Here is a 26765-nt window from a genome sequence, read left to right as displayed (position 1 = left end):
AGGAGGCAGCGGCGGGTGTGAGGGAGGCACTCTCCGTCCTTCCCTCCCTGAGCCTGGGCTGGGCCTAGTAGTAGTGGGGCGCCTTAACCAACGCCAGGCCTAGATTACCCAGCAGGCCCCACGCGTGCGCGCATGCGCCTTGGAGGAGGCAGCTCAGGAAGAGGAAAATGGCATAAACAACCCCTCCGCCGCCGCCGCCGCCTCTGCCTCTTTCTCCTCCTCCTCCTCCTCAGGGACCACCGGGGCCTCTCCTCCTCCGCTGAGGCCCACTCGGCCTTCTCCCCCTCGGGGAAAGCGCTAGCGAAGCCCCCTTCCCTCCTCCTCCTCCTCTTCCTTCCCTCCTTGTTGCCGGAACCGGGGCGGTGACAGCCCTCTCCCTCTCCCTCTCCCCTGATGGCGGCGGGGCCTCCGGAGGCGTCGGCGCCTGGGCTGCGGAGGCGGCGGCTGTAGCGTCGGCGGAGGCGGCCGCCATGAACAGCGGCGGAGGGCTCCCTTGCGCCTCTCCGCCCTCCTGCTCCTCGTCCTCCTCCTCTCCGGGGCCTGGGCTCCCGCCGCCCTCGTCCTGCTCCTCCTCCTCCTCCTCCTGCTCGGTCCTCCCCGTCGGCCTCAAGCTCAAGTTCTGCCGCTACTACGCCAAGGACAAGACGTGCTTCTACGGCGAGGAGTGCCAGTTCCTCCACGAGGAGCCCTCGGGGGCCTCCGCCGCCTGCCCCGGGCCGCCCCTGCCGCCGCCGCCGCCTCCTCCTCCGCCGGCGGTGGCTGCGGCCCTCGGGGGGCTCCCGCTAAGCATCCCCCCGCCGGGCCCCGCCGCCCTGGCCCCGGCTGTGGCTGCCTCGCCCGGACACGGCGGAGGAGGAGGAGGAGGAGGGTACCCTGGGCATGGAGGAGGGCCGGCGGTGGCGGTGGTGGGGCCCAAGAAGCCCCCGGACTTAGGGGCCTCCGGAGGAGGAGGAGGAGGAAGCGGAGGGGGGATGGATGGACCGCGGCTGGCCAGTGAGTCTGGGACCTAGTTGCCCTGATCGGCAGTAATCAGTCATCTATAACAGCTTTCGGGGTTTGGTCCTGGGTGGGAATCATGTGGCAGATGGGAGTTAGAGGCCTGAAACATCCGAAGGACTGCATCGTTCCTATCCCTGCTGAATATATTACATGTGGCAGATGGGAGTTGCAGTCCAGCAAAGTCTGAAGGGCTGCATAGTTCCTGTCCCTGTTCAATACAGTAGCAGACTTCAGTGTCGTATCATGGGTGGGAATCATGTGGCAGATGGGAGTTGTAGCCTGGCAATATCTGAAGGGCTGCGTAGTTCCCATCCCAGCTCAATACACTAGTAGACTTCAGAGATGTAGAAAGATGTTGTAGCACCTTTGAGACTCAAAGAAAGAAGTTCGCAGCATGAGCTTTTGTAGACCAAAGTCTACTTCCTCAGATGCATTTGGTGAAAGTAGGCTTAAGTCTGGAAAAGCTCATGCTGCCAACCTCTTTAGTCTCAGAGGTGCTACAAGATCTTTCCACACCTGTCATTCATTATACAAACACAGCTGTATCTTTGAATTCTGCCATTATAGTAGACTTCAGTAAGGTTGGTTTTTTTTTATCATGGATGGGAATCATGTGGCCCTCCACTAGAGCTGATAGGAGTTGTAGTTCAACATTGGATGGGCTGCATAGTTCCCATCCCTGCTCAATACTGTAGAGGACTTTAGTAAATGTTATATCATGGATGGGAATTATGTGGTCCTCCTCTAGAGGAGATGGGAATTGCAGGTCAACAATATCTGAAGGGCTGCATAATCCCCCCCCCCTCCGCTTAATGCAGTGGGCCTTTGGTATCCGCTGGGGTTTGGTTCCAGGACCCCCTTTGGATACCAAAATCCATGGATGTTATTATTATTATTATTATAAAACTTTATTTATGAAGCGCTGTAAATTTACACAGCGCTGTACATGCAGTCTTTTTAGTTAGACGGTTCCCTGCCCTCGGGCTTACAATCTAAAAAGACATGATACAGAAGGAGAAGGGAGTGGTGTTCTGCTTCCATGTAGAATGGCGCATTTATATCCCACTTTCCCCACTAAACTGGGACTCAGGTTTCATTAAATACAATGGCATTGTGAAAGAGTGTCCCATGTATGAAGTGACAAAATCAAGGTTTGCTTTTTGGAATTTATACATTTGTTGGAATATTTTTCAAGCTGTGGATGGTTGAATCCATGGATACAAAAATCTGTGGATATGGAGGGTTAACTGTATTATTATTATTTGTATTATTAATACTGCCGCTGCTACTACTGCTACTAATAAGAGCTTTTTATTTATTTATTATTATTATTATTATTTATGGTATTTATACCCTGCCCTTCAGCCCTAATGGCTCTCAGAGCAGCTTACAATTATTATTTTTAATCAGACGGTTCTCAGCCCTCAGGCTTACAATCTAAAAGACACGACACAAACGGAGAAGGGAATGGTGGAGGGAACGGGGATGAGGTCCAGTGGTTCTTCTCTCCTTCTGAGGCCTGGACCAAGGCAGATGGACTGCAGGGAGGGCTCTTCTTCTTCAGGCTAGCCCTGGTGGAGCTGGGCCTGCCTGGTCAACTCCCTTGCAGGCCAAAGATGACAGTTATCATGGAGGGAGGGCTCTCTTCAGGCTAGCCCTGATGGATCTGGGCCTGCTTGTTCGCTCCCTTGCAGGCCGAAGGATGACAGCTTTTTAAAGAGTGGGGTATAAATAATAATAATAATAATAATAATAATAATAATATTTATTTGTATCCTGCTTTTCCACAAAACTGGGACTCAGAGCTGCTTATCATTTAAAAGAACAGTGCACTTAAATTCATTAAATGCATCACCAAATGCATCTGAGGAAGAGACTTAAGTCTACGAAAGCTCTTGCTGCCAATTTCTTTCTTTCACTTAGTCTCAAAGGTGCTACATGATCTCTCTATATACAGTGCAGTTAAAAACATACAAAAGTCACTAGGGGGGGTGCAGATCTCACTGGATGACATCCCAGGCTGTCGCTTGGTGGGATGGTGGCCACCTTCCGTCTCCCACATGGGACTTGGGAGGCCTTGGCAGGGGGCATTTTCCGAGTCTATAGCCCCCCCCCTTTGCTGCACCGCGCCGTTCTGCTCCCATGTAGAATGGCGCATTTATATCTCACTTTTCCCCCTAAACTGGGACTCAGAGTGGCTTACAGTTTAAAAGAAGAGTACAATGGGGAGGGAGTTTGAGTTTAGGGGCAGCCACTGAGAAGGCCCTCACTGATTCAGGAGCACCTGATGGAGGATGCTATGGAAAAGGGTGGAAGGTGGCCAGCTAAGGCTCATTTTCTTCAGCTCTCCAGTCTCCTGGGATGTCTGAAGGAAAATGGGCTGAGAAGGGCTGAAGGTGGTTTATCATACTGCCTTCTTGTTCCCATGACATGGAAATTCAAATGGAGAGGAAAGTGGTGGATACACACACACACACACACACACACTTTAAGAATAGATGAAAAGGAGTGTGGTGATGGCTTTTTCCTTCTGAGAGTGTGTGCTGGTTTGGAAGAAGATAGGAAAAAAAGATGTTGGGTGACAAACCTTTTCAGACCATTTAGAGATTCCCAGAGAGCTGGACTCTTAAGAGCCAGCCTGGCATACTGGTTTGAGTGTTGGACTATGATTCTGGAGACCAGGGGTAGATTCCTTGCTCAGCCATGAAACCCACTGGGAGACCTTGGTTGAGGCACACACTTTCAACCTCAGAGAAAGGCAATGGCAAACCTCCTTGCCAAGAATACCCCATGATAGGGCCGCCATAAATCAGAACAATCTGAAGGCACGCATTCCCAGCTTGGCCTTGAAACCCACTGGGTGTGCATGGGCAAGTCTCTCAGTCTCAGGAGAAGGCAATGGCAATCATCCTCTGAACAAATCTTGCAAAACAAAACAAAAACAAAGAAAACCAAAACAAAAAAAATCTTAGGATGGATTTTCTTCAATGACTTGAAGCACACAACAACAACAGTAGCGTTATAGATTCCTATAGAGCCAGCATGGTTTAGTGGTTTGAGCATCGGACTAGAACAGGGTTCAGAGCATGGCAATGGCAAACCGCCTCTGAAGGAATTTGCCAAGAAAACCCCATGACCTTAGGGTTGTCATAAGTCAGAAAGGACTTAAAGGCGCACACAACAACAACAACATAAGATTACTAGGTCAGTTGCAAACCCCTTTGACATGTAGGTACAAAATACATGCTCTGGAGCCACAAGAGCTGTGTTTTGTAACCCTGGCCTGTCATTGTTTCATTTCTGTTGTGAGCTTAAAATCCACACTTGGGCCATATATTCCATTTTACCCAAGTCAGATAGGGGACTTGCTTGAGACATTGTGTTGTGAAAACTTAACTTGGCTTCTTTTCTCCCATCTCCATCCTTCTTCCAGACAATCAGGTAAACACTTAGCACTGACCTACTGTAAGTTCCAGAAGTAGTAAAATAACACCTCCCTTTGTTTGATAAGCAGAGACAACTAATCTGTCAACACTATGTAAAAAAAAAGATTGACAAAACTTGCTGGAGATATTTTCAAGTGTGTTTTAACAACTTGTCATGCCCTCCATATAGATTTCTCTTCCCATGACAGCGTCCAATTACAATTCTAAGAGCCAAACTACATACTGTGTTACATAGCCTTGAATCCTATTGTCACTGCTAAGGTTAGACCTGTTGTACAGACTGAGCTTATATGTGTTGTCTTGGCTTGATACCATTGACTTGGGATGCATCTGCACTGTAGAAACAATCCAGTTTGACACCACTTTAACTGCCATGGCTCTGTGCTGTGAAATTCTGGAAATTGTAGATTGTAGCTGCTTCAGACCTCTATGACAGGGAAGGCTAAATGTCTCACAAAATGACAGTTCCCAGAATTCCATAGCATTGAGCCATGACACTTAAAGTGGTGTCAGACTGGTTTATTTCTGCAGTGCAGATGCAGCTTCAGTGGGTCTTCTCTGTTTGGGACTGTCAATTGGATTTAAGCCACTGCATGCAGTTTAAGATCCTTGTTTTGTTTTTTTAAAGGCTAAAGTAAGCATGCATGGCCTCTGTCCAGGTTGCAGCCATCATATGGGCATGGGGAAGGTATAGGCTTTACTCTTTCCACCCGTTTTTATTTTAAAGGTTGGCACAAATACACCATCCATGAGGGTTAAATGACAGAAGAACCCTGTGTTGGTACCATCTATCACTTATATATTTAAACCTGAAGTCATGTAACACCTGCAGACTGTTAGGAGGAAACGTACTAAAATAGTTGGGTCCAGAGAAGGGATGTGAAGTTCTTAATCCAGCTCATATTTTTGGAGGGGTACATGTGCTTTGTATGTGTGTGCCTACAAGTCACCTGTTGACATATGGCCACCCCGTAAATATCATGGGCAAGGTCGTTTTGTCAGTTCCTTCCTCTAAAATATAGCCTACAGCACCTGGTATTGGTTGGCAGTTTCCCATCCAAATGCTAATCAGAGTTGTTCCTATGTTGGCTGCATCCACACTGCAGGAATAATCCATTTTGACACCACTGTACCTGCCATGACTCAGTGCTGTAGAATTCTGGGAAGTGTAGTTTTGTGAGACATTTGTGAGCCTTCTTTGTCAGAGAGCTCTGGTGCAACAGCAAACTACAATTCCCAGAATTCTACAGCATTTAGCTGTGGCAGTTAAAGTGGCATCAAACTGGATTATTTCCGCAGTGTGGAGGAAGCCTTTGGCCCCATACAGACTGCCAAAATAAAGCTGCTTCAGGTCACTTTGGAGGTATGCTGTTTAAATGATGCATGCATCCCAAGAGTCCGGAAGCTGTGCCAAAGCTGCTCTCCAATCCTTAGGACTGGATCATGGCTTTGGCATGGCTTCCAAATTCTTAGTATGCATGCATCATTGAAGCAGCATGCCTCCAAAGTGACCCGAAGCAGCTTTATTTTGGCCTGTCTGTATGGGGCCTTAGTTTCCAAGATAAAACAGGATATGGTGCCTCAAGGGGATTAGTTTGCAGCACAAACAGCCAAGCATCCTGTTGTATAAATTGTCCTATGGCTGTTCCACACAAAGAGGAAAAGGTAGTATGAATAAATTCACCCTTCGGTGGGATTTTCAGAATGAAACAATCCTGAGGAAAAAGATCAGTCAAAAGAACTTAGTTAGCAGTGTAACCTTCACATTTACACATGGCCACCTATGTAGTTGTTGGCAAATTAGTTAATTGAGAATTGCTTGCAATAGTTTCAGATAGATACTTTTCTTACTACAAAGTCACAGGCCCAAACGTCACCTTTGCCAGTAACAAGCATTAGGTGGTGTTAGTCACTTTAGGTTAACACCCCAATTTATAGTATGTAGCGTATAATAATATTGGTTTGCATCACGGGTTTTGTAAGAAGGTTTTGAATGTCTGAAAGCACTTAAAAATGTTAAGTTGGTGATGTTTTGAGCTTGCTGGAGCTGGGATAGAACATTTAAACTAAAGTTGGGGTCCATATTTTATAGAGTTGGAATATATATATATATATATTTGTAGTTGCTCAAAGTAACTGCAGAACGTCACTACGTTGTGGAAGAAATAGTATTGTAGATTGCAACACTGATGCATCTGTACTTTGGCGTCTCTTTTTATCCCATTGTCTCACATTTGGTTAAGTCACCTATTTGTCAATAATGTCAAGATTCAAGTGGGCAATCATGATCAAATGTCTTCATAGCAATAATATGCAAACTGGATACATGAATAGTCCCATAGTAACCTTGAACGAAATGTCACAGTTTCAGTTTGGTATAAATAGACAGGTTTCAAACTATCTTATTGTTTTAGGCAGTGTGCATTGAGAACATAGGTAGCTGTCTTATTCCTGTTATGTTGAATAAGACCATTGATCCATCTAGTGTTGCTAAGCTAACTGCTGACTGGCAGTACCTTTCCAGAGATTTAGGCAAGGGCCTCTCCTTACCCGTTCTGGAGAACCCTGCTACTTGCTGGTCTCCAAGTGCTAACTGTTCTCAGAATGAGACAGGATTGGGTGTGTTCAAGTTCTGCTTCTGCTATCTGTTAAGTACTTGATGCTATACAGAAGATAAGCATATGGCAGGAGTTGGCTATGAGAACAGTTGCATTGTTGCAGTTATACTTCTGAGCACTGAAGAGAAGCTATTGCTTTCTACAGATTATGGCCCCTCTTATGAGATGCAGACATCCTTTGATATGTCTAATCTTTTAATGCAATACTTACTGTAGGTGAAGCAAATAATTGTATTTTTAAAATTTCTACAAAAATTGTGGCTTCTTTCTGCAGTATCTGGTTGCTTTATACCATCTTTTTCATAAACACACTCTGTTATCTTGTTCCTCAGAGGAGAAAAGTATGCCTACCCTTTCAGTCATGAAGCTACACATTTTGTAGGCTTCCTGTCAAAGCAACTGTGACTACTTGAGCAGCTGTTACCACATTATGGCTTTTGGATAACCAAAAGAATACCATTTTTAAGAGGTGCCAGTCTGGTCTCAAAAAACAAAACAAAACAGAAACAAAAACCAGTGGTAAATGTTTAGGTTAAATTTAGTAAGACTTAAGAATCTATGGTCCCATAATAATGTAAAGTGCAGTATGGAACCTGTGCTATGGAATACAATTGTTGCTTTTAATTCCAGATTCTAACATTTATATCCAGTGCAGTTATTTGTTCATTAAAGAGTTGATTTCATATGGCTCTTTTTTGTATTTACATTTAACGCTTATTAAAATATTAGTCTGGATGGAAATTATCTGGATGTGCTACCAAAAAATCTATTCTGCCGCATACTCCTAGTTTGTTACCACTTGCGTTGAAGGTTAATTTTATTTTTTATAACATTAGAAATCAGCATTGGTGATTCTAAATAAAAGTCTTCCATATTACTTGACCAGTAAGGCTCATTGATGCTTAATCTAACAAAGTCAGTTAGGAATTGCTTGGCAGGAATAAGATGTGATACTTCAGTACATCAGTGATGTTTGTGTATTAGATGGAATGTTGCAACAGAAAAACAGTAAGGAAGCTGGGCAAATTAACTGAAAGGGAGAAAATTAAAAAATGTTTTAATTATACATTCAAGTTTTTGCTTGAAGAAAATGTAAGATTTATTGGGACCGCTAGATATGGTTCTTTTTATTATGGTACAGTTTTCATAGAATCTGTGTGTTTCAGGTTGCAATTCTATCACATTTACTTGTGAATTAGCCCCACAAAAGATGTATATGTGTGACTTCTGAGGGAATATGAGTAGGATTGGACTGTTAGTGTGCTTGTGATGGAGGTCCTATGCCAAGATTAGTAGCAGTGCAAATTTTGTTGTCTTGGACTAAAGTTACCTTGGCATACAGATTTGGTTATCTTTGCCTTTTTCAGTTGGCACATATAAGTACAACATATTGCAGTCTCATAAAGGAAAAAAAACCCCTCAAATTACATGAAAATCAAAGAATATATATGAAGCTATTCTAAAAGATCCATAGTTATGAAGCTATTAGTATTGCTAGCTACTATGGATTATGGGTGCCATTGTGTTTTCAAAGTGCATAATGCATTTGAACATATCTGTTCAGAGGGAATTTTGAGAAAATGTAGGGAAAGAAACGGCAGCTGTCTGGTTGTGTTGAGGAAAGGGGGATGAACTGCAGATGATAGAATTAAAACTGGTAGGCAGATGGTAGTATTTTCAGTAGCATTAACTACTGGATTGGATGAGTGGAATGTCCTCTGTGGGGAGACAGTTATAAAGGTTTAGACAGGTTAAAACTGTTTATGGGTCTGATTAAGGTATCTGGTCAAAAAATATAAGAAGAAGAGATTTCTGGATATAGGGGATAGCTCAAATTGGTAAGCGAGAAGGTAAAACTTCTGTTTTAGTGAAATTATGCAAATAGGAAGGTGCTAGTGAAAAAGATGGAAGATGCACCTGTTAAAATATGGCTTTGACTGGATAAAGCACTGAAAGAAGGAAGTAGGGTAATAAATCTTCCTGCATGGGTGGATATTTGGGTCATTTCAGCTTATGTGTTTCTGCTAACATTTGTGAGGAGTTAAAGGAACACAAATGATGTAGCTGTGATATGCAAGTGGCATAGAGCATCTTGTGTCCATCTTTGTACAAATTTAGAAAAAATATATTGATCCATGCTTCTGTATTTCTATCATTTCCCACCAGAAATTTTTACTTTGGGAAACCATTGAAGCCTAGTTGAAGATAAGAGGTGCTTAATTGCACTGTTTTTATGCGAGTGATTTGAAGCATTTAGCTATGGAAAATAAACACTATTAGTGTATGGTGCATTATGTCCTATATGCTGCAGCAAAATAAAATTTAGTGTGCGTGCATGCATGTGTACGCATGTTTTCAAGTCATTTGTGACTTATTGTGAATCTTGGGTGAACCTATCATGGGGTTTTCTTGGCACGATTTGTTCAGAGGGGGTTTGCCTTGCCTTCCTTTGAGGCTGAGATAGTGTGACTTGCCCAAGGTCACCCAGTGGGTTTCTGTTACCAAGCCCTATATGGCTTGGATGCAGACTATCTGATGACTGTGGCCTGTTACAGACTGCCAAAATAAAGCTGCTTCGGGTCCCTTTGGAGGTATGCTGTTTAAATGATGCATGCATCCGAAGAATCCGGAAGTTGCACCAAAGCTGCACTCCAGTGCTTAGGAATGGAGTGTGGCTTTGGCGCGACCTCCGGACTCTTAGGACCCATGCATCATTTAAATAGCATACCTCCAGAGAGACCCGAAGCAGCTTTATTTTGACAGTCTGTAACAGGCCTGTGGGTCCATCTACACTGTAGAAATAATACAGTTGAACACCATGTTAACTGCCATGGCTCCATCCTACATAATCTTGGAATTTGTAGTTTTGTGAGAGGCTCCAGCACTCTTTGGTAGAGAAGGCTAAACTACATTATTTCTGTGATGTAGATGCACCCTGTATTTCCCTATGTGGGCCTGCCAAGGGTTTTAAGATCCTTCAAGAATGGGTTTATTTCAGTCTCACTAAGATTTGCTGAGGACACATAGAAAGACCTTCTCAGTGGCTATTCCTGGACAGTGGAACCCTTTCCCACAAGATCCCTTCCCTTCTCTGCTAGCTTTCCACTAGAAGGCAAAAACTTGCTTGTCCAGATAGGCTTCTGGCTATTAACTGGTTGTTGCAGAATGGTCTTTAAATGAGGTTGGGGTACTGTATTTCTATTCTTATGGTTATCCTCCAAATGTTTTAGAATTGTTTTAAATGTGTGCAGTTTTAATAGGATAATTGTTTGTTGAACTCTTTTCATTAAAATGACAGTTTTCGGTTGTATTTTTCTTTTAATCTATTCTGTGAGCTGTCCTGGGTCTCATTCGGGGAGAAAGGCAGGAAGTAAAACAAATAATTAATTTGCTGCTAAGTAAGTTTACACATTTATCATAAAATGTTTTGACTTTGCAACATTTATCACAGTACTAAAAAATAAAATGTTTCCTTAAATACCCCCAAAAGATCACTTTTTATCTTTTAGTAGAGGGTTATCATGACACAGAATTTGATCACATTGTGATCTAGGAGAGGTTGGTCATTATGCAAATACAGTTTTATGAAAGAGACAGGATATGTTTAAAAAAATTAGTGGTAAATAACAGACAAAGGCAAAATGGAAAAAAAAATCTGTATGGCAGGTTGATATTAGGCATGTATCCCAGCACCCAAAAGACTAAAAAAAACAAAAACCCATTAGCATAATAGCTATTTGCAGTAGTCTTCTATAACAATTTCAAAGGGGTAGTTGCGTTAACTCTGTTGCAGGAAAAACAACCAACAGCCCTATGGTACCTTGAGCACTGAACTTTCCTAGACAATAGCACACTTCAGATACATGGAATGTTATAAGGATTGTAAACTATATGTATGTTTATATCTAAAATTCTGCATAATACTCTGTCCAGTTGATGAAGCGTAGTGGAAAAAGGTGCATGCAATGCTAAAACATAGATATCTCTTCTTTGTAGTCACATTGGAAAGTGACTAAGGCCCTATACAGACTGGCCTGACAGGCCAGCCTGGGGGCAGAGTTGGGGCGTCGTGTCCACGTGAGGCATCGTGGCGCTCCTCTGGCACTGCATCCATACAACGCAGTGCTGAAGGAGCACCAGCAAGCTGTGGAAATGCGGCTATGGTGCCCTTTTGAGGGCGCAAAAAGGAACCACTTTTTGTGGCTCCTTTTCACACTCTGGAAAGGCTGGATTGGGACCGCAGCATAAGGTTGCCGCAGCTTTGATCTGGCTGAAGAAGGGGCAGCTCTATGCTGCCCCTTCGTGGCTGTACATACAGCCCCTCACTTCTCTTTTAAAGGAAGCAGTATTAAGAGTTATTGGTTGCACTGGCACTACACTGCAGAAATAATCCACTTTGACACCACTTAGATAGCCATGTCTTAATGATATAGAATTCTGGGAACTGTAGTTTGTTGGGCACCAGAGCTCTTTGACAGAGAAAGCTAAATGACTGACAAAACTGCAATTCTAAGAATTTCATAGCATTACGCCATGGCAGTGAAAGTAGTGTATTAACTCAGTCTGGATGTGTGTGTGTGTATGTATATGTAGCATTTCAACTGGAATATCATCTGTCCCAGGTTGATTTATTCTTCCCAATTTCTTTTATTGCAGCTTCCACCTTGCTTTCTAGAATTTGGGGTTCAACTTCTTATGATTTTTCATTCCATATGTCATTCATTTTTTCAGCTCTTTTATATATAGCTCTTGTATTGTGTTGCATGCAACTTCTTTTTATTTCTTCTTGGTATTGCAATACGTTCCTCTTCTTATCATAGAGCATCCTGGCCTTTAGTTTGAACTTCCCTTTGAGTTCTCTTATCTTGTGGAAGAGAGCTCTCATTCTTCCTTTTTTGTTATTGTCGTCTTTTCTCTGCATTGATTATTATAGTAGTCCACTTTATCCTTGTGCACACTAGACATTGAATGGTTGCATTCATGGTTCTAATTTTGACCCTGTTTCTCTTTTGTTTTGCTTCTCTTCTTTCCTTTACTACTTCAAGGATTTCATCTGTTATTGTGCCTTCTCTTTCTTTATGGTCACCAAAAGTATCTTCTTGCATTCTTGAATTCTTCCTTGATTATGTCCCTGGCTTCTAACCACACTTCTCGTTCTCTGTTGATTATGCTTAAAAATGCAAATCTATTTCTTTTATTGTCTTTAAATTCTGAGCTATTGTTCAGATCATATTTTGGTATGATGACTATTCTTTCTTCCTTCATCTTTACTTTAAGCAGTGATATTACTGGTTATATAGATAACATGGAGATTCTTTGCTTAACATTATGAATAACACAAACGGTGCTCTTGACACAAACATATGGTTGAGGTTTCTGAAGGGAAATAGGTCAGCCATAAGCTCCACATAACCTGCACTGTCTCTACTACACTAAAAGCAATTATGTGTGCTAGTTTACTTATAAATGCAGATTTTGAGTAGTGTTTTTCTAGTGTTTTCTTTTAACAGGAGGGAATTAAAATCTGGGGAAGAATTGAAGTATGTGGTATACCTCTTTTCAGATTGAATCTGAATTTATATTATTGGTTTAGTATTGTAAAATGCTTCATTCATAATTTGTATAACATACATTTAAAAAAAATCTGTAGATTGTCTTATATACATTTCTTCCTACTGTGCAGTTCCTCACATTTTGAAGCATTTCAGTCATTCTGAAACAGAAAATATTTCATTAAGATTTTGTCTATGTTTTCAAAAGTTTTCAACTGGAAAAATGGAAGTTTGTCCTTTGGTGTTTTTTCACTAGAAATTTTCCAGGCTTTTCTCCCCTGAGCTGTCAGAACTCTACTTGAACCCATCATAGTAACTCACCCCATCCCACCCCCAGAAGATACTGTCTGAAATAGGTGATCAGGCGGCTATTTGAACATATCTCCTCCTTGAGCAAGGAATCTGGTGGTAATGAGTTGAAGGGGGATAACATCTAAACAAGCTCCTCTTCCTATCCTCGCCTGTGCTATTTCTGCATCTTAATCAGGCATCATCATCTCATGAAACAGTTTTCTTTTCCTCCATTTCTTAAAACCTCTTTCTTTAACATAAACGTCTTAGCCCTTATCCTCCTTGCCAGCTATTTCCTGAGTTTTCATGTCATAATTTCTGTACTTCCTGTCTCAGTTAACCCTTGTTTTCGCTTACTGTGCTGGCTGCAGAAATGAGATTTTCTGCTGTCTTCCAACATTCAAAGGATCACTGATCACCAGTTTTTCTTTGTGTGCTTTCCCATACCTTGCTTCATTTTATCTCCTTGGTCCCACTGCCAGCACTCTTCTTTCTAGTGAGCATGGCTCCGTCACTTCAGTTTAACCTTTTAATAAATCGAGGATTGTGATTTGGAGGGTCCATGTTTGCACACATATGCTTTCCCCTTACTTCCTCTACTTATTTTTAAGGCTTGGGGATATAAGCAAGACAGACAGTGTGATACAAATGCACAGAAATCATGTTCAGACTTTTGGTTTCTCATACAATTAGAGCTGAGTCATAAGAAGAATATGACTATTTGCCCTACCCTTTGCCAGGCCTACTGCCCTCCATGCACACAGATTTCTAAATCATATAGGGAGCCTAAGTGCATGGAGCGAGAAAGCATGATGTAATGATTTGAGTTTTCGACTAGGACTCTGGGAGAACAGGGTTTGAATCCCCACTTAGCCATGGAAGCCCACTAGGTAATGTTGGACAGATCACACACTCTCAGCCTTAGAGGAAACCAAAGGCAAACCACTCTGTGAACAAATCTTCCCAAGAAAACCCTGTGATAGGTTCACCTGAGGCTTGCCATAAGTTGTAAATATGTATCTTGAAGGCACACAACAACAAGAACTGCATGAAGCAAGGTTCCTTCTTCAGTCTCCCTTGAAGATGCTGACAGCAAAGGGGTTGGCCCAGCAAGAAATGCAGAGATTGCTCTGCTCTTCTTATGAGGGTAATGAATGCCTATATAGGTTAAAATGTGAACCAATGCAGTACAGTGTCAGTAGTGCATGCGATAATCTATTTCTGTGGTAGGACAAGGATAATTTGCCTCCTGAGTATTACCTGAGACAGATGTTCTTCACTGCAAGTCAGGTGCAGATTACAGAATTGTCAGTTACTTTCTATCAGGTCAGTTGGTTATAGGAATGTGTGTCTAGGTAGGGGGATGTAAAATTTTACTGTGTCAGGGAAGAGGTTCTGCAAAGCTGATACCCTTTAAAACATTTTTTCATTTTTATTCTAGTTCCAGGCATAGATGGAGGTGCCCTGGGCGAACCTAGTCTTACGGACTCCTATTTCAGCACAAGCTTCATTGGCGTTAATGGGTTTGGAAGTCCTGCTGAAGCAAAGTATCCTATGATGCAGGTAATGCTTTATTTGGTAAGAAGCTAGATTAAAGTATAGTGAAGATTAAAAATATTTCTGCAGCAAATCACCGTCTTTCTGATTTTAGAATCCTCTTAATTGATGTATTTTATCTCAGAGTAGTAGTATAGACGCCATTAGCAACAAAACAATATACATGCAAATCACTTCTCCTTTCCCAGGGTGACACAGTATATACGTATATACCCAACTCTTTTCCAGGCAAGCATTCTCTGAAGATGTCAGCCCCAGATGCTGGCGAGACGTCAGGAAGAAAACTCTTCTAGAACATGGCCACATAGCCCGAAAACCCCACAAAAAACTACCTTTTATAGATTGCTTAAGATTTAGCTTCAAGAGGACCTGGAGGGAAGCAAAACTGGTTTTTTATTTCAACATTTGAAATTCATTCTAACAAAAATAAGGATGGTGGTTCACCAGAAAACAGGGACCAAAACACAATTGTGATCTTGATAAAAAGTGGCAGTTTGTATGGTGTATTCATCAGAGGAAACATCAAAAATGTTCTTGTTAGTTGCTGTCAAGTTGGCTTTGACCTATGGCAACCTTATAAAGGAGAGACTTCCAACATACAGTAACTCTTATTATTAACTCTGCTAACATCTTGCAAATTAAGGAATATGTCTTCCTTGATTGAGTCTGTCCACTTGTACTACTATCTTCCTCTTTTCTTACTGCCTCCCATGTTACCCAGTGTTATTGTCTGTTCTCGTGAGTCACATTGTCTCAGGATATGTCCAATATCTGTGTCTAAGGGTGAGGGTCTTGGAAGCAAACTCCAGAGGATACTAAGGGCCCATGGTTAGTTGTTCTGCATTTTTGCTATTGTTCTGCCAGTGGCATGGTGTCCTTTGCATATCTTAAGTTATTAGTGTACCTTCTCCCAATTTTCATAGCTCCTTGTTCTTAAATCTAATCCAGCTACCTCTATCATACGTTCACTGAATGAATTGAGCAGATACAGTAATAAAATGCAGTCTTGCCTGATCCCCTTGTCAAGAGGAAACAATCCTGTTTCTCTGTATTCTGTCCTGCAGTGTCCTCTTGTCCTCAGTACAGGTTATGCATCAGGCAGTGAATGTTTTTGGCACACCCATTTCTTTTAGAATGATCTATAGTTCTTAATGATCTACACAATCAACTGCTTTGCTACACTCGATAAAATGCAGACTGATTTTCTTATGAAATTAATTGGTGTGCTTCATTTTCCAACTTCTGTTTCCATTGTGATTTATAGTATCTACCTTTTCTGAACCCAGCTTGTATGTCCATCTAAAATTGCTGTTAGAAACAGAACAACCTGGAGTGACTCAAAATTATGTTTGTGTGTTTGCAGTTGTGTTAGAGGAACGATCTCTGAAGCGTTGTATCTCTTTCATTCCTCCAGATATGTTGGATTGCAATTTCCATCAATTTTAGCCAGCATGATTGGTTTTTTTTGTTTTTGTTTTTTTTGGTCTTAGGAGGTCTTATGTTCTGTAATCAGAAATCTGGAAAACTTGTTAGGCTAGATAACTCCCAGATTGTCTAATTACAATCTGAATTTGTTTACCTAACTCTCAGTAAGATTCTTTTCTCTTTTGAGTCTTTGAGGAAGAGTGTAGTAATTTTAACGTTTACAAGAAGTGTGTGCACGTCTACATAAGAGAGATCACTTGTAATAAATATGTTCCGTTGTGTTTTTTGAGCATTTAATTTTTGATTATAACCAGAGATGTAAGCCAAAGCACATTGTCCTGTGATTATTACATCCATTGGAAGCTTTGGCAGTCTTTTGTTTAGTGGTAGAAGCAGAATTTAGAAAAGTTACTTTTGGGAGTGACAAGTCCTAGAATAATCTTGCCAAAAGCCTGATATAAAGATGTGTCTTAGCCTGGTGTAGAAGAGGGTGTAAATTTTAAAATAATTTTTCAGACATCTTTTCTAGGGACAGCATACCAAAGCAAGGTGTCATCAGAATGAAAGCTCTCTGTCTTTTATAATTCATAGAATCATAGAGTTGGAAAGGACTGCAAGGACCATCTTGTCCAACCCTCTGCCATTCAGGAATATACAACTAAAGCACTCCCAAAAGATGACCATCCAAACTTCTGTTGAAAGATCCTGAAAGGGTACACGTGTATGGTGGAGAGGCAACCAAAAAAATTGCCCAATGGCTTGACTTTACTCTGTGCGGTTGGACCAAATGTGTTCAACCTGCCTTGGGAACAGGCCAAGTGGGCAGTGGGATTTCAACCCGTTTTGGAAAAAGCAGGATCAAGCTGCTTTTTCCTGCCAATCTGCTCTTGCCCATAGATGGGCTAGTATGGGAAGTAGGATGTTTTCAGTATTTTAGTCCTAGGCTGTTTAGAGTTTTAAAGGTAAGTACTAGCTTCCTGAATTGAGCCCTACAATTGGTGGGCAGCTAGTACCTATTTTAAAAAAGTTAAGTGGGTAATTGATAGTTAAAATTCTGGTAGACACACTATGCACTAGTTGAAGCTCAGTATTGTCAGTTTTTCATTCTACCAGTTGTTTCTCTGCTCCCCCCTTTCTGTTCAGTAAATGGGAACATCTAATTTCTGTGTATGCTGCTACAGTTGTGCACATTCACCTTTCATTGTCAAAAAATTAAAACTTACAATAATCAAACTGACAATTTCAAGTACAATTTCAAATGTCTGCACCTTGATGGACACACACAAAGAGATAAGGATGGACGAAAACCTACAGTAGATGGAATCTGACAAGTGCTAGTTTGGTTATTTAGTAAAGAAGCCATGTGCTGGTTTGGTTATACAGTAAAGAAGAAGAAGAAGAGAAAATAGCATCCAGTGAGTGCTGAAGAGTAAATTTGCAATCAGGGCTAAAGACTTGTATCACATAGCCTTCTCCTTTTAGGATAAACCTTATTAACTAAAGTGATATCCTTCCTCCCTCTGCCTGCTTCCTTGTTCTCCCCTGCTAATATCAGAAGGAGACTAGGCCATTAAGTCCTTGATAGAAAATTCTTGTTGTGATCATTAGCTCATTTAGAGAACTCTCTGCTTTTGGCTTTGTTTTAATATTCCAACACGTCTATCTCCAAATAGCAGAGGCTCCTTGTTTGCTAGAAAGTCAATAGTCTCTAGGGTATTCTGCCTGATTATTCATAGGTTGGTTCACTGTCCTATTCAGGGTTACCAGTATGGTTGGTAGATCTATAAATTGTTAAAATTGCTGGTGTGAATTGGCTAACGACTTCATGCTTTTGTACTTAAGACTACTTTTTGGACATCTGCTTTGCATAAGATGGCATAAGACCAAAAACTGACAGCAATTATCTACATTATCCATGAATCGATAGACATTTGAAAAGGAATAGCAGTAGTCAAGTGTATTTTCAGGCCTGTTAAAGGAGGACTGCCTGTCAAAGCCTAATTCCCAGTACAGTGGAGCCTCGGGTTACGAAAATAATCCGTTCCGCGGCCGCTTTCGTAACCCGAACGGCTTTCGCAAGCCGAATCCCCATAGCCGCTAATGGGGAAAAGCCGCGATTTGGTGTAAAATCGCGGCGAAAAGCACCAAAAGTTTTTTCGGGACCCGAAAAAACGTTCGTAACCCGGATCAATAATTTCCAATTGGATTTTTTCGGGTCCCGAAAAATTCGTAACCTGGGTATTTCGTATCCCGAGGTTCCACTGTACAAACTAAAGTCATACTCGAAAATTGACAAGTGGAACTGCATATCCTTAGAACTGCATATCCTACAGTTAATCTCTCTCTCATAAACTGCAACAGATAAAAAGTTGAGTTTGTTCTAATTTGTGAAAGTTAATATTTACTTATGGCTTTTTTTGAACAGTTGTAAATAATAATAAATAAGCTCTGTACAACACTTTGCCCTTCCCTTCTAACTAAAAAAAATCATCTCCTAACCCTGGAACTCTATGGATTCTGAAGTTAGTTAGCCATTTCCTAGTCACCTTCCAGTCTGTTATCTAAACGGAATGAACTAGATGTTTACCTTCACTTAAAGGGGAAAAAAAGGACTCTTGATATTCTGCCCATGTAGAATTCCAGAATAAACACAGCTCTGCCCAAAAGCCATTATTTGGAATTGAAGGAATCAGTACTCATGTTTCTTAGTTCACACTTGTGAAAGCCATATATTTAAATTTAATAGAAAGTTGGATCCTTGAATATGACATTGGTCCATGTAATCTTTTGTCCATGTTTGTCTTTAGTCTAAAATTTAAATAGACCATTGTGACCTATTTGGAGCCATAGCAACAGTGTGTTGTATCAAAGAAATTCAGAAGGATGGCCATGGAACTGAGTGGTGTCTGTATGGAAATTAAGAAAAGGGTTTGTTTGTGTTTGGTTTTTATTTTTACCCAGTTGTTAAAAGTTTGTTTTGACTAAGGATGAATGCTTATGAGCTATATAAAAGCCTTATCAAGATTTATAGCTTGTCTTTGTTGTAACTAGGGCCTAAATGCCCTAAGGGTACCAGATCCTATCTGATTTTAGAAGCTAAGCAGGCTCACCTCTGGTTAGTGTTTGAATTGGGAGACCACCAACAAATTCCAGTAGCTGTAGACTCTATTTCAAAGGAAGGAACTGGGAAATTTTTTTTGACCATTCCTTGCCTAAAATCCTCTGAAATTCATGGGGTGACCGTAAGTTGGCAGACGGCTTAAAGGCACATACACACACCCTCTTAAAACAAATTTGTTTTTATTGGACTCATTGTTGCTGTTATGATTTTTTTTTACCAACTCACTGTTAGAGGGAATGGCCTTGGTTTATCAGTCTTTTGTAGAAAGAGGCACATGCCCCCACAAAATACTTGGTAACTCCCCTTAACTACTGCCTTACTCTTCCAGTCTGGGGACAGGTATTGGGTTTGGAAAAAACATGAGGTACATTAACATCTCCTTTTATTTGGGGGGGGGGGTGTCAATGTTTTTTCTTCTCATTCTATGTAGAGATGCCTTCATGTGAAATAAATCTGTATACAGTTATATTGTTATACATAGACTTCCCAAACACTACCTGCACTCTTCTACTTAAGAACTGATGATACTTACAGGTTTTTGACATATCTTGAAGAGGTTAAATGTATCTTTACATTGTTTCATTTGTTATTCTGCTATTATAATAAATATGCAGTGAATTGCAATAAATCGAGTGCTGATAAATGGCTAAAAAGTTGCAAGCTTCCATTTTAATCTTCTCCATTTTTGCATGAAGTTAAAAAAGAGTTAAACTTAATTTTGCTTGCAGTTGCATGTTTTTAAAGGGACATGGGACGGAGGAATCACTGCTGAGACTGGGATGATTTGTTAAGAGTATTTGTTCATTTTTAATGAAATAGTTCATGTAACCCAGAGCAGTAAGAAATCCCTTACATTTCTGGGGGTAATATTTTTTCATTCTTGAAATTTACATTCTGAAAGTTGATTGCAGTAAATTCTGAATATAAGAAGAGCCATGCTATAGATCAGGGGTTGGCAACCTCCAGCCCGCGGGCTGGATGCGGCCTGCGGAGGCCTTTGAGCCGGCACCTGGCTGCTCCTGCCGCCGCCGGTTGCGGCTTTTCGTCGCTCTGGGTGCCGCCATTTTGGGCAAAAAATGGCGGTGAAGTCTCGCGCGACCTTCCCTGAGGTCACGTGAGACTTCACCGCCATTTATTGCCCAAAATGGCAGCGCCCATGGCTCCAACGGCGGCAGCGGGCCCCTGGGAGGCCAGTTGCCGTCGCAGGGGCCCTCCAGGAAGGCTCCGACGGCAGCAGCGGGCCCCTGGGAGGCCAGTTGCCGTCGCAGGGGCCCTCCAGGAGGGCTCCGACGGCGGCAGTGGGCCCCTGGGAGGCCAGTTGCCGTCGCTGGGGCCCTCCAGGAGGGCTCCGACGGCGGCAGTGGGCCCCTGGGAGGCCAGTTGCCGTCGCTGGGGCCCTCCAGGAGGGCTCCTGCGACAGCAGTGGGCCTCCCAGAGGCCCGTTGCCTTCTCTGGGATCCTCCAGGAGGGCTCCGGTGGCGGCAGTGGGCCTCTGGGAGGCCCGTTGCCTTCTCTGGGGCCCTCCAGGAGGGCTCCTGCAGCAGCAGCGGGCCTCCCAGAGGCCTGTTGCCTTCACTGGGGTCCTCCAAGAGGGCTTTGGCGGCAGCAGCGGGCCACTGGGAGGCCTGTTGCCTCCGCTGGGGCCCTCCAGGAGGGCTCTTGCGACAGCAGCAGGCCTCCCAGAGGCCCGTTGCCTTCGCTGAGGTCCTCCAGGAGGGTTCCGGCGGCAGCAGCGGGCCTCTGGCATCAGGGGCCGGCAAAGAGGGGGAGGCCTCCAGCCCTGGTGGTCCCTGCCGGCTCTTTCCCAGCCTCTGACAAGGCCTTGGGCCCCGTCAGGGGCCGGCAAAGAGGAGGTGGCCTGGACCCTGGGGGGTGGAAACCCCGCCCCCGGGGGTGGGAGCTCCGCCCCCGAGGGTGGAAGCTCCGCCCCCAGAGGGTGGAAGCTGTGTCCCGGATGTTGGAAGCTCGGCCCCAGAGGGTGGAGGCTCCACCCCCCGGCACGCAGCCCCGCCCCCGGGGTGGAAGCTCCACCCCCCGGCTTCAGCCCCCCAGTTGTCTGAGGGACAGCAACCCGGTCCCCGGCTCAAAAAGGTTGCCTACCCCTGCTATAGATACTACTAAAAGTCTGTGTAGGTCAGCTATCTCTCCCAAAAATGGCCACTCACGCATAAGTGGAAAATCTGTGAAAAAAGTATGAGTGTTGCACATGACGTCACTGTTATGTTTCTTTCCAGTAGGTTTTCAGAGTCATATTGATCCTTACACTGAAAATAATGTATGATAGTCATGACTAGTACTTTACCTTTTATGGTGAAGGTTGGCTTGGGCTCTTCAAACTGACCTGTTTTGCTTTGGCAGAGGCTTCCAGTTTTGGGTCCTGCCTTTATTTTTGAGAATAGGACTTCCAGTTTGTTAAAATGGTTTCAATAAATTTTGTATTTAAATCTTTTGGTATATTCAAAATTGATATTGTAGCTAGGCTTTTATATGCAAAGCTGAGCTACCAAGCCCAGGTCAAGTCTGTTAATAATAATAAATAATAAAATATTTATTTGTATCCCGCCTCTCCCATTTGAGGATCGAGGCGGGTAACAGCAAGGAAAATTTCAAATACAAAGTCACAGGGGAAAAAATCTGTTAGACAGAAAAAGAATAATTTTTCTTGTATCTTTTTCTCCTTGAACATGATTCATTGTGATTCTACTCCCAGAGCACCTCTTTGGACCTTGTTTTTTGTATAATTCATTGCATGAATTGTATAAATTACAGTGGGCCTTTTGTACACTTGGAGAATCTGTTCTGGACCCCCCCCCCCCCCCCAGTGTATGGCAAAAAACACAGGACCTCAAGTCTCATTGATTCTTATGAGTCTATGCTCTCATGAGCTACGCACCATTTTAACTCCCTGGGCTTCCCATGTGCGGAAGCTTAAATCTGCGTATGGCAAGCTTGCCTATGGCACGGGTGCTTTGTAATGGGAAAACATTATATTTTTCTCCCCTCCCTTTCCCTTTCTTTCCTGATATTTACATCAATATAAATACTGTTGGATGTTGGTGGTACAAGATTGTCCACTTCTGCCCCCTTTATATAGAATCTTGTGCCATATATATATATTCCCTCTTTTACAACGCCTACCTGGCAGAAAAGAGCAATTTTACATACATCATCTTCTTTCTGATGGCAAGAAACTGGTAACTATCAAAGTTGCCAAGTTCTTTGCAGCTGCAATTATCTGCTGTAAAAACTTTTTAATACAGATGCAGTAAGAATGCTTTAGAATTTGGCCATAACAAGCCATCATCTTGCTGTTTTTACATATTTTATCTTTACACCATTTTACATAAAAATTCACAGATATGGCATTGGAAAAGTTTGTTGATAACTGTATAACTATGCCAATGTTTTAATTTTTTTTCCTTTTCCTAAATCTTGAAAAGGTTTTGTGGAATGAAGATGTGGTATCTGACTATTGACTGTGTCAATGTTTTATATTACCTGACTATGCCAATGTCTTATAATAATGTGTATATTTATGCTACGGAAGTACACCTGATGTTACATGTTTTGTATTTTTGCCATATTTTGGTGCTGGACATGTGCCATAATAAATTCATTCATTCATTTGATTGTCCACTTCTACTTATTTATTTGGACTTGGACTTATTTGTTTGGTCTTATTTATTTGGTCTTTGACTTCCATAATGTTTACATAACCATTTTTAACTAACTAAATAAATAAATGTTTCTTTTTTAAAAAAAAGAATGCCCATACAGGGATAATTTGTATATTGAGGATGCATTTGTATTGCAATTTGGGAAAATATTCCAGGGACTGTTTGGTACTTCCAGAATGTCTAAATTATTTTCATCCAATGTTTATCTTTTACATGTATACTCAATATGTATGTCCTTGGAGAACCCAGGCTTCAATTAATATAACCTGGTAACAAAATTTCATAAACCCATTTCCTTTTATAAACACAAAGCTAATCGTCCCAATAGCTTTGTTGACTGTGTAATTTGTTTCTCATTTTCTGCAGAGGATGACAAATAGCAGCAGTTCCCCTAGCCTTCTCAATGACAGTGCCAAGCCATTTGCAGGCCATGGTAAGAAGTTTTGTTTTTTAAATTAAACTTGTTTTAATGGGAATCCTTTCCATTTAACATTAAATCTATAACTTTATTGCATTATTATCATATTCTTATTTTAGTTATTTATATAAAATACATGTTCCATCTTTAGTTACATTTATAGAATTTATATTCCATCTTAATTTAAATTGCTTTTGATTTTTTTTAATTTGTGCTGTTATGTAATGTTTTCTTGCTTGCTTTTAATACACTGCTGTGCAACATATGCAGTAGTAAACAAAAATCAAATTTAGTATTTTTAAAATTCTGGTAGAAAGTCTTGGCCAGAATTCAGTCTTATTTTACGTTGTGGTGAACATCTAGTGTCCCTTCAGGAATGGCTAGATTGCAATTCCCATTGGTTCTGGTCTTTGGTGAGAGATGATGGGAATTGCAGTCCAATAGCATATTGTAGGCCTTAAGTAGCTCCCTCCTCCCCCCCGTTTTGTGTTAAATCAGAGACTATAGACACAATTCAGTAAACATCATATACTAGGATGTTAATAAACACACACACTGATTTCTTGGCTGAAAGTCCACACAGTAAAATATATTCTGATGCCTTTCTAAGTAGTCATACCAGATCTGGTAGCTGTTACTTCTTGATGTAGCGTACCTCTCAGGTGTTCCTATAAGATATTTTAGAAGGCAGGTCATATTAGTGTCATGGACATTTCTTATAGTCTGCTTAATCAGTTGTGGCCAGTTCTCTTTGAAATCATTTTAAACATCTGTCTGCTACAGATAGGTATTCATAATGATAATAAGGTAAACTGTTTTCAAATAACTTACCTCCTTCCATGACAAAAACCTTACATCTGTACCTCTCCACTTGGGAGTATATTTATGTACATAAGTGATAAAGGAATATGTGAATGAATTTTTACCTTTTTTAAAAGTGTTTAAGACTGCAGAAAGTTTAATATAGAATTTAATGACAGTTGGTAAACTTCAGGCTAAAACATCTCCAAGGCATTGCTAAGTAACTTCATATTTTAAAGAAGCTTAAATGCTACCAACATTACATTGTATTGCTAAAACATGGGGACACTTGCTTAACTAATAAATTGTAGCCCATGTTTTGTTTCTATTCTGTTTTCATCCATAACATAGATTTTTCAGTAGTTTAATATTTTTTTAAAAAACAACAACAAGTTAATGACTTCTGAAGGGTGTTTTAGGTAACATCCATGAAAGTGATATAAATTTGTATTCCAAGATTCCAAGAAACTGGGAAATCTTCACAGTTTAATAAGGCTGTGGTTTTCAAAACATTTTATCCTTGTGACCCCTTCTACATCTACACCTGAATAATAAATTACATTATTTATTACAAAGCAGTAACAATTGCAAAGCAGTAATAATATATGAATAAAAATGGTGTGTATTTTGATTCACACATTCATGTGTATTCACTTTAACATTTTATAAGGAAATGGCTCTCCTCCTCCTCCCTCTGGCAGAGACTTCAAGTGCCCTTCTTGCCTTTCTCTTGCCCTCCAGGACAGAAAAGGTTTGGGAAGAAGAGGAGGAGGCAATCAGGGCCTCCAAGTCTTACACCCCCCTTGATCAACTCTCACATACCCCCTCAGTGTCCTAGCCCACAGTACCACTGTAATAAGGTATAATGATAAGCCATTAATAGGAGAAGACTACTGAGAGTAGACAAGACTTTAGGCACGTGGAAGTAACTTTTTTACTCTTGGTTCTAGTTTGTAAAATTAATTTTAAAAACAACAACAACAACAACAACATATTATTCAAGTGTATCTCTCTTCCTCCCTCTGTTTTTGCAAAACCTCTTTTTACAGATCCTCTTACTTCACCTGGTTCATCCTTGTTTAATGATTTTGCTGCCCTCAGCTTATCTCAAAGGAGAAAAGTAGGTATTGCCAAACTTACTAACTTTGTATTTCTGACAAAAGAACCACTATCTTAATTCCTTTGTACAAATACTGAAAGCTTTTAAGAGTAGTATTAATAATTGTCAGAGCAACATACAACAATAATTTTGAGCATTTATTGTAATATATTTACATAATTGCTCAGAATTGTTAAGATTGGCTATTTCTATTTTAATTTCATACTCTGCCTCTGGCAAAAGTACAAGAGATTACTTTCTATATTGTAGAATTACGGTAATAAGGTTGTGACCAATTAGATGTCCAGAGCTTTCCCACTAAAATAAGTCCTAATGAATTCACTGTTTGATGCAGTAGTCCATCTTAATCATAGTCTTTAAAAATCTATAAACAGTATATCCATTTTTATTTTTAGGTTAATATAAAGTTATTTTGTGATAGTTTTAGTACTGTGATCATTTTGTCAGAGCAGTTGTTCTTTTTTCTTTAAAGCTAACTGCTCAAAATTTTATGTACTTCCTATTCACCAAAGCAGTTATTTTCATTTATTTTAACCTCTTTAGAATATTCCAAAATCCAATTACTAAGACTTAAAGTTAAGAATTTCCCTTTCTCTAAGACAAGCTTTGACAAAATATGGCCTATGAGCCATAATTTAAGTTGTCTGTGGGCCTAAATCAGATTTTAGTTCTGAGTAGTTTCACTGAAGTAATGAAATTTATGTGACTGTTTATTTGCTGCGTTCCTCTTTGCTCAAAGGAATGACTGAAGTTTGGGAATAACAAATGGATTAGGCCCCAGTCATTTCCCTGATTTTTTTCTGCTGTAAAATTCTGAAGTACTGTATAGTAAAAATTTGTTGAATCTCTAAGAAATCAGATCTTTAGCATTGACGTTGGTGGAAAATTGGATAATGTTGATACAGTATATGGAATAATAGACAATACAAATAATTCCAGAAATACATAAGGCTTTGGCTTCATACAGGAAGTAGGTTTTTTTGTTTCAGTGTTCTGAATAAATAGGAGTTTGCAGGATTTGAAGCTTGTAAAATATTAAATTGGAGTGGGGAGAAACTGAGTATATCTGCAATGAGAATGTCTATGTGCACTGTTTTTAAGTCTCTGGAAACCTTTTGGAAACTTCAGGACCCCTACTCAGCCTCCTGTTCCATCTGGGAATGTGGGGGGGGGGGGCAAAGTTTATATAAAATAGCTGCTACCAAAAGAGAGCTGTATATGCACATATGTGATTGCAACAACTTAAAATAGCTAGAATGGTCACTGTGCTATCCAGATCATCATATAATTTCTTTGAAACTGGCAGGTAGAGGTGCTGGCATATACAAAAGGAATTTTTGATTAAATTTTATTGGTAACCTTTACTAAAGTAGCCCCAGTGAGTCAGTGATAACTGGGTAAGTCAACACTTGGGACAATTCCATTGACTCACTGGATCTGTACTAGCTGAGACTAACAATTGAATTCAGGCCTTTGACTCAGTCTTAGACTACCAATAGCTATGCATGCTCCTTGAAGTGAGTGCATAACTGCCACTAGATGTACAAAATTATTTCTAGGGAAATTAGTTCAACAGTCCCCCATGCCAAATCTGATAAATGATTGTACATGAAGTAGAATATATAAAGTAAACATTTGGTAAACAGTAACAGTAAACAGATACCATGTTTTAGGATCACAGTATGTATGACCTTGGCACCTTCACTTTAGAAATACATATACTAAAGGGCAGATGCCACT

General features: G+C 41.1%; 1 protein-coding gene across 6 annotated transcripts in view; it reads left to right on the top strand.

Moving 5' to 3' along the window:
• Nucleotides 1-219: 219 nt before the first annotated feature.
• The window catches only part of LOC149319905 (PAN2-PAN3 deadenylation complex subunit pan3-like), an 88527-nt gene continuing 61981 nt past the window's right edge, over nt 220-26765 (top strand). For all 6 annotated transcript variants that reach the window (XM_089512573.1, XM_089512570.1, XM_089512572.1 and 3 more), the window contains exons 1-4: nt 220-993; nt 14348-14469; nt 23053-23119; nt 24955-25025. In XM_089512573.1, coding sequence (XP_089368699.1) covers nt 471-993; nt 14348-14469; nt 23053-23119; nt 24955-25025 — 783 coding nt within the window. In that variant the 5' untranslated portion in view covers nt 220-470. The remainder of the gene's footprint in view (nt 994-14347; nt 14470-23052; nt 23120-24954; nt 25026-26765) is intronic.

This window comes from Sceloporus occidentalis, unplaced genomic scaffold (assembly GCF_023333645.1).
Source record: "Sceloporus occidentalis isolate IW3139 unplaced genomic scaffold, rSceOcc1.0.p SCAF_2, whole genome shotgun sequence".
Taxonomy (NCBI): domain Eukaryota; kingdom Metazoa; phylum Chordata; class Lepidosauria; order Squamata; family Phrynosomatidae; genus Sceloporus; species Sceloporus occidentalis.
Note: the sequence above shows the minus strand (reverse complement) of the source record. Positions and strands in the feature narration are given on the sequence as shown.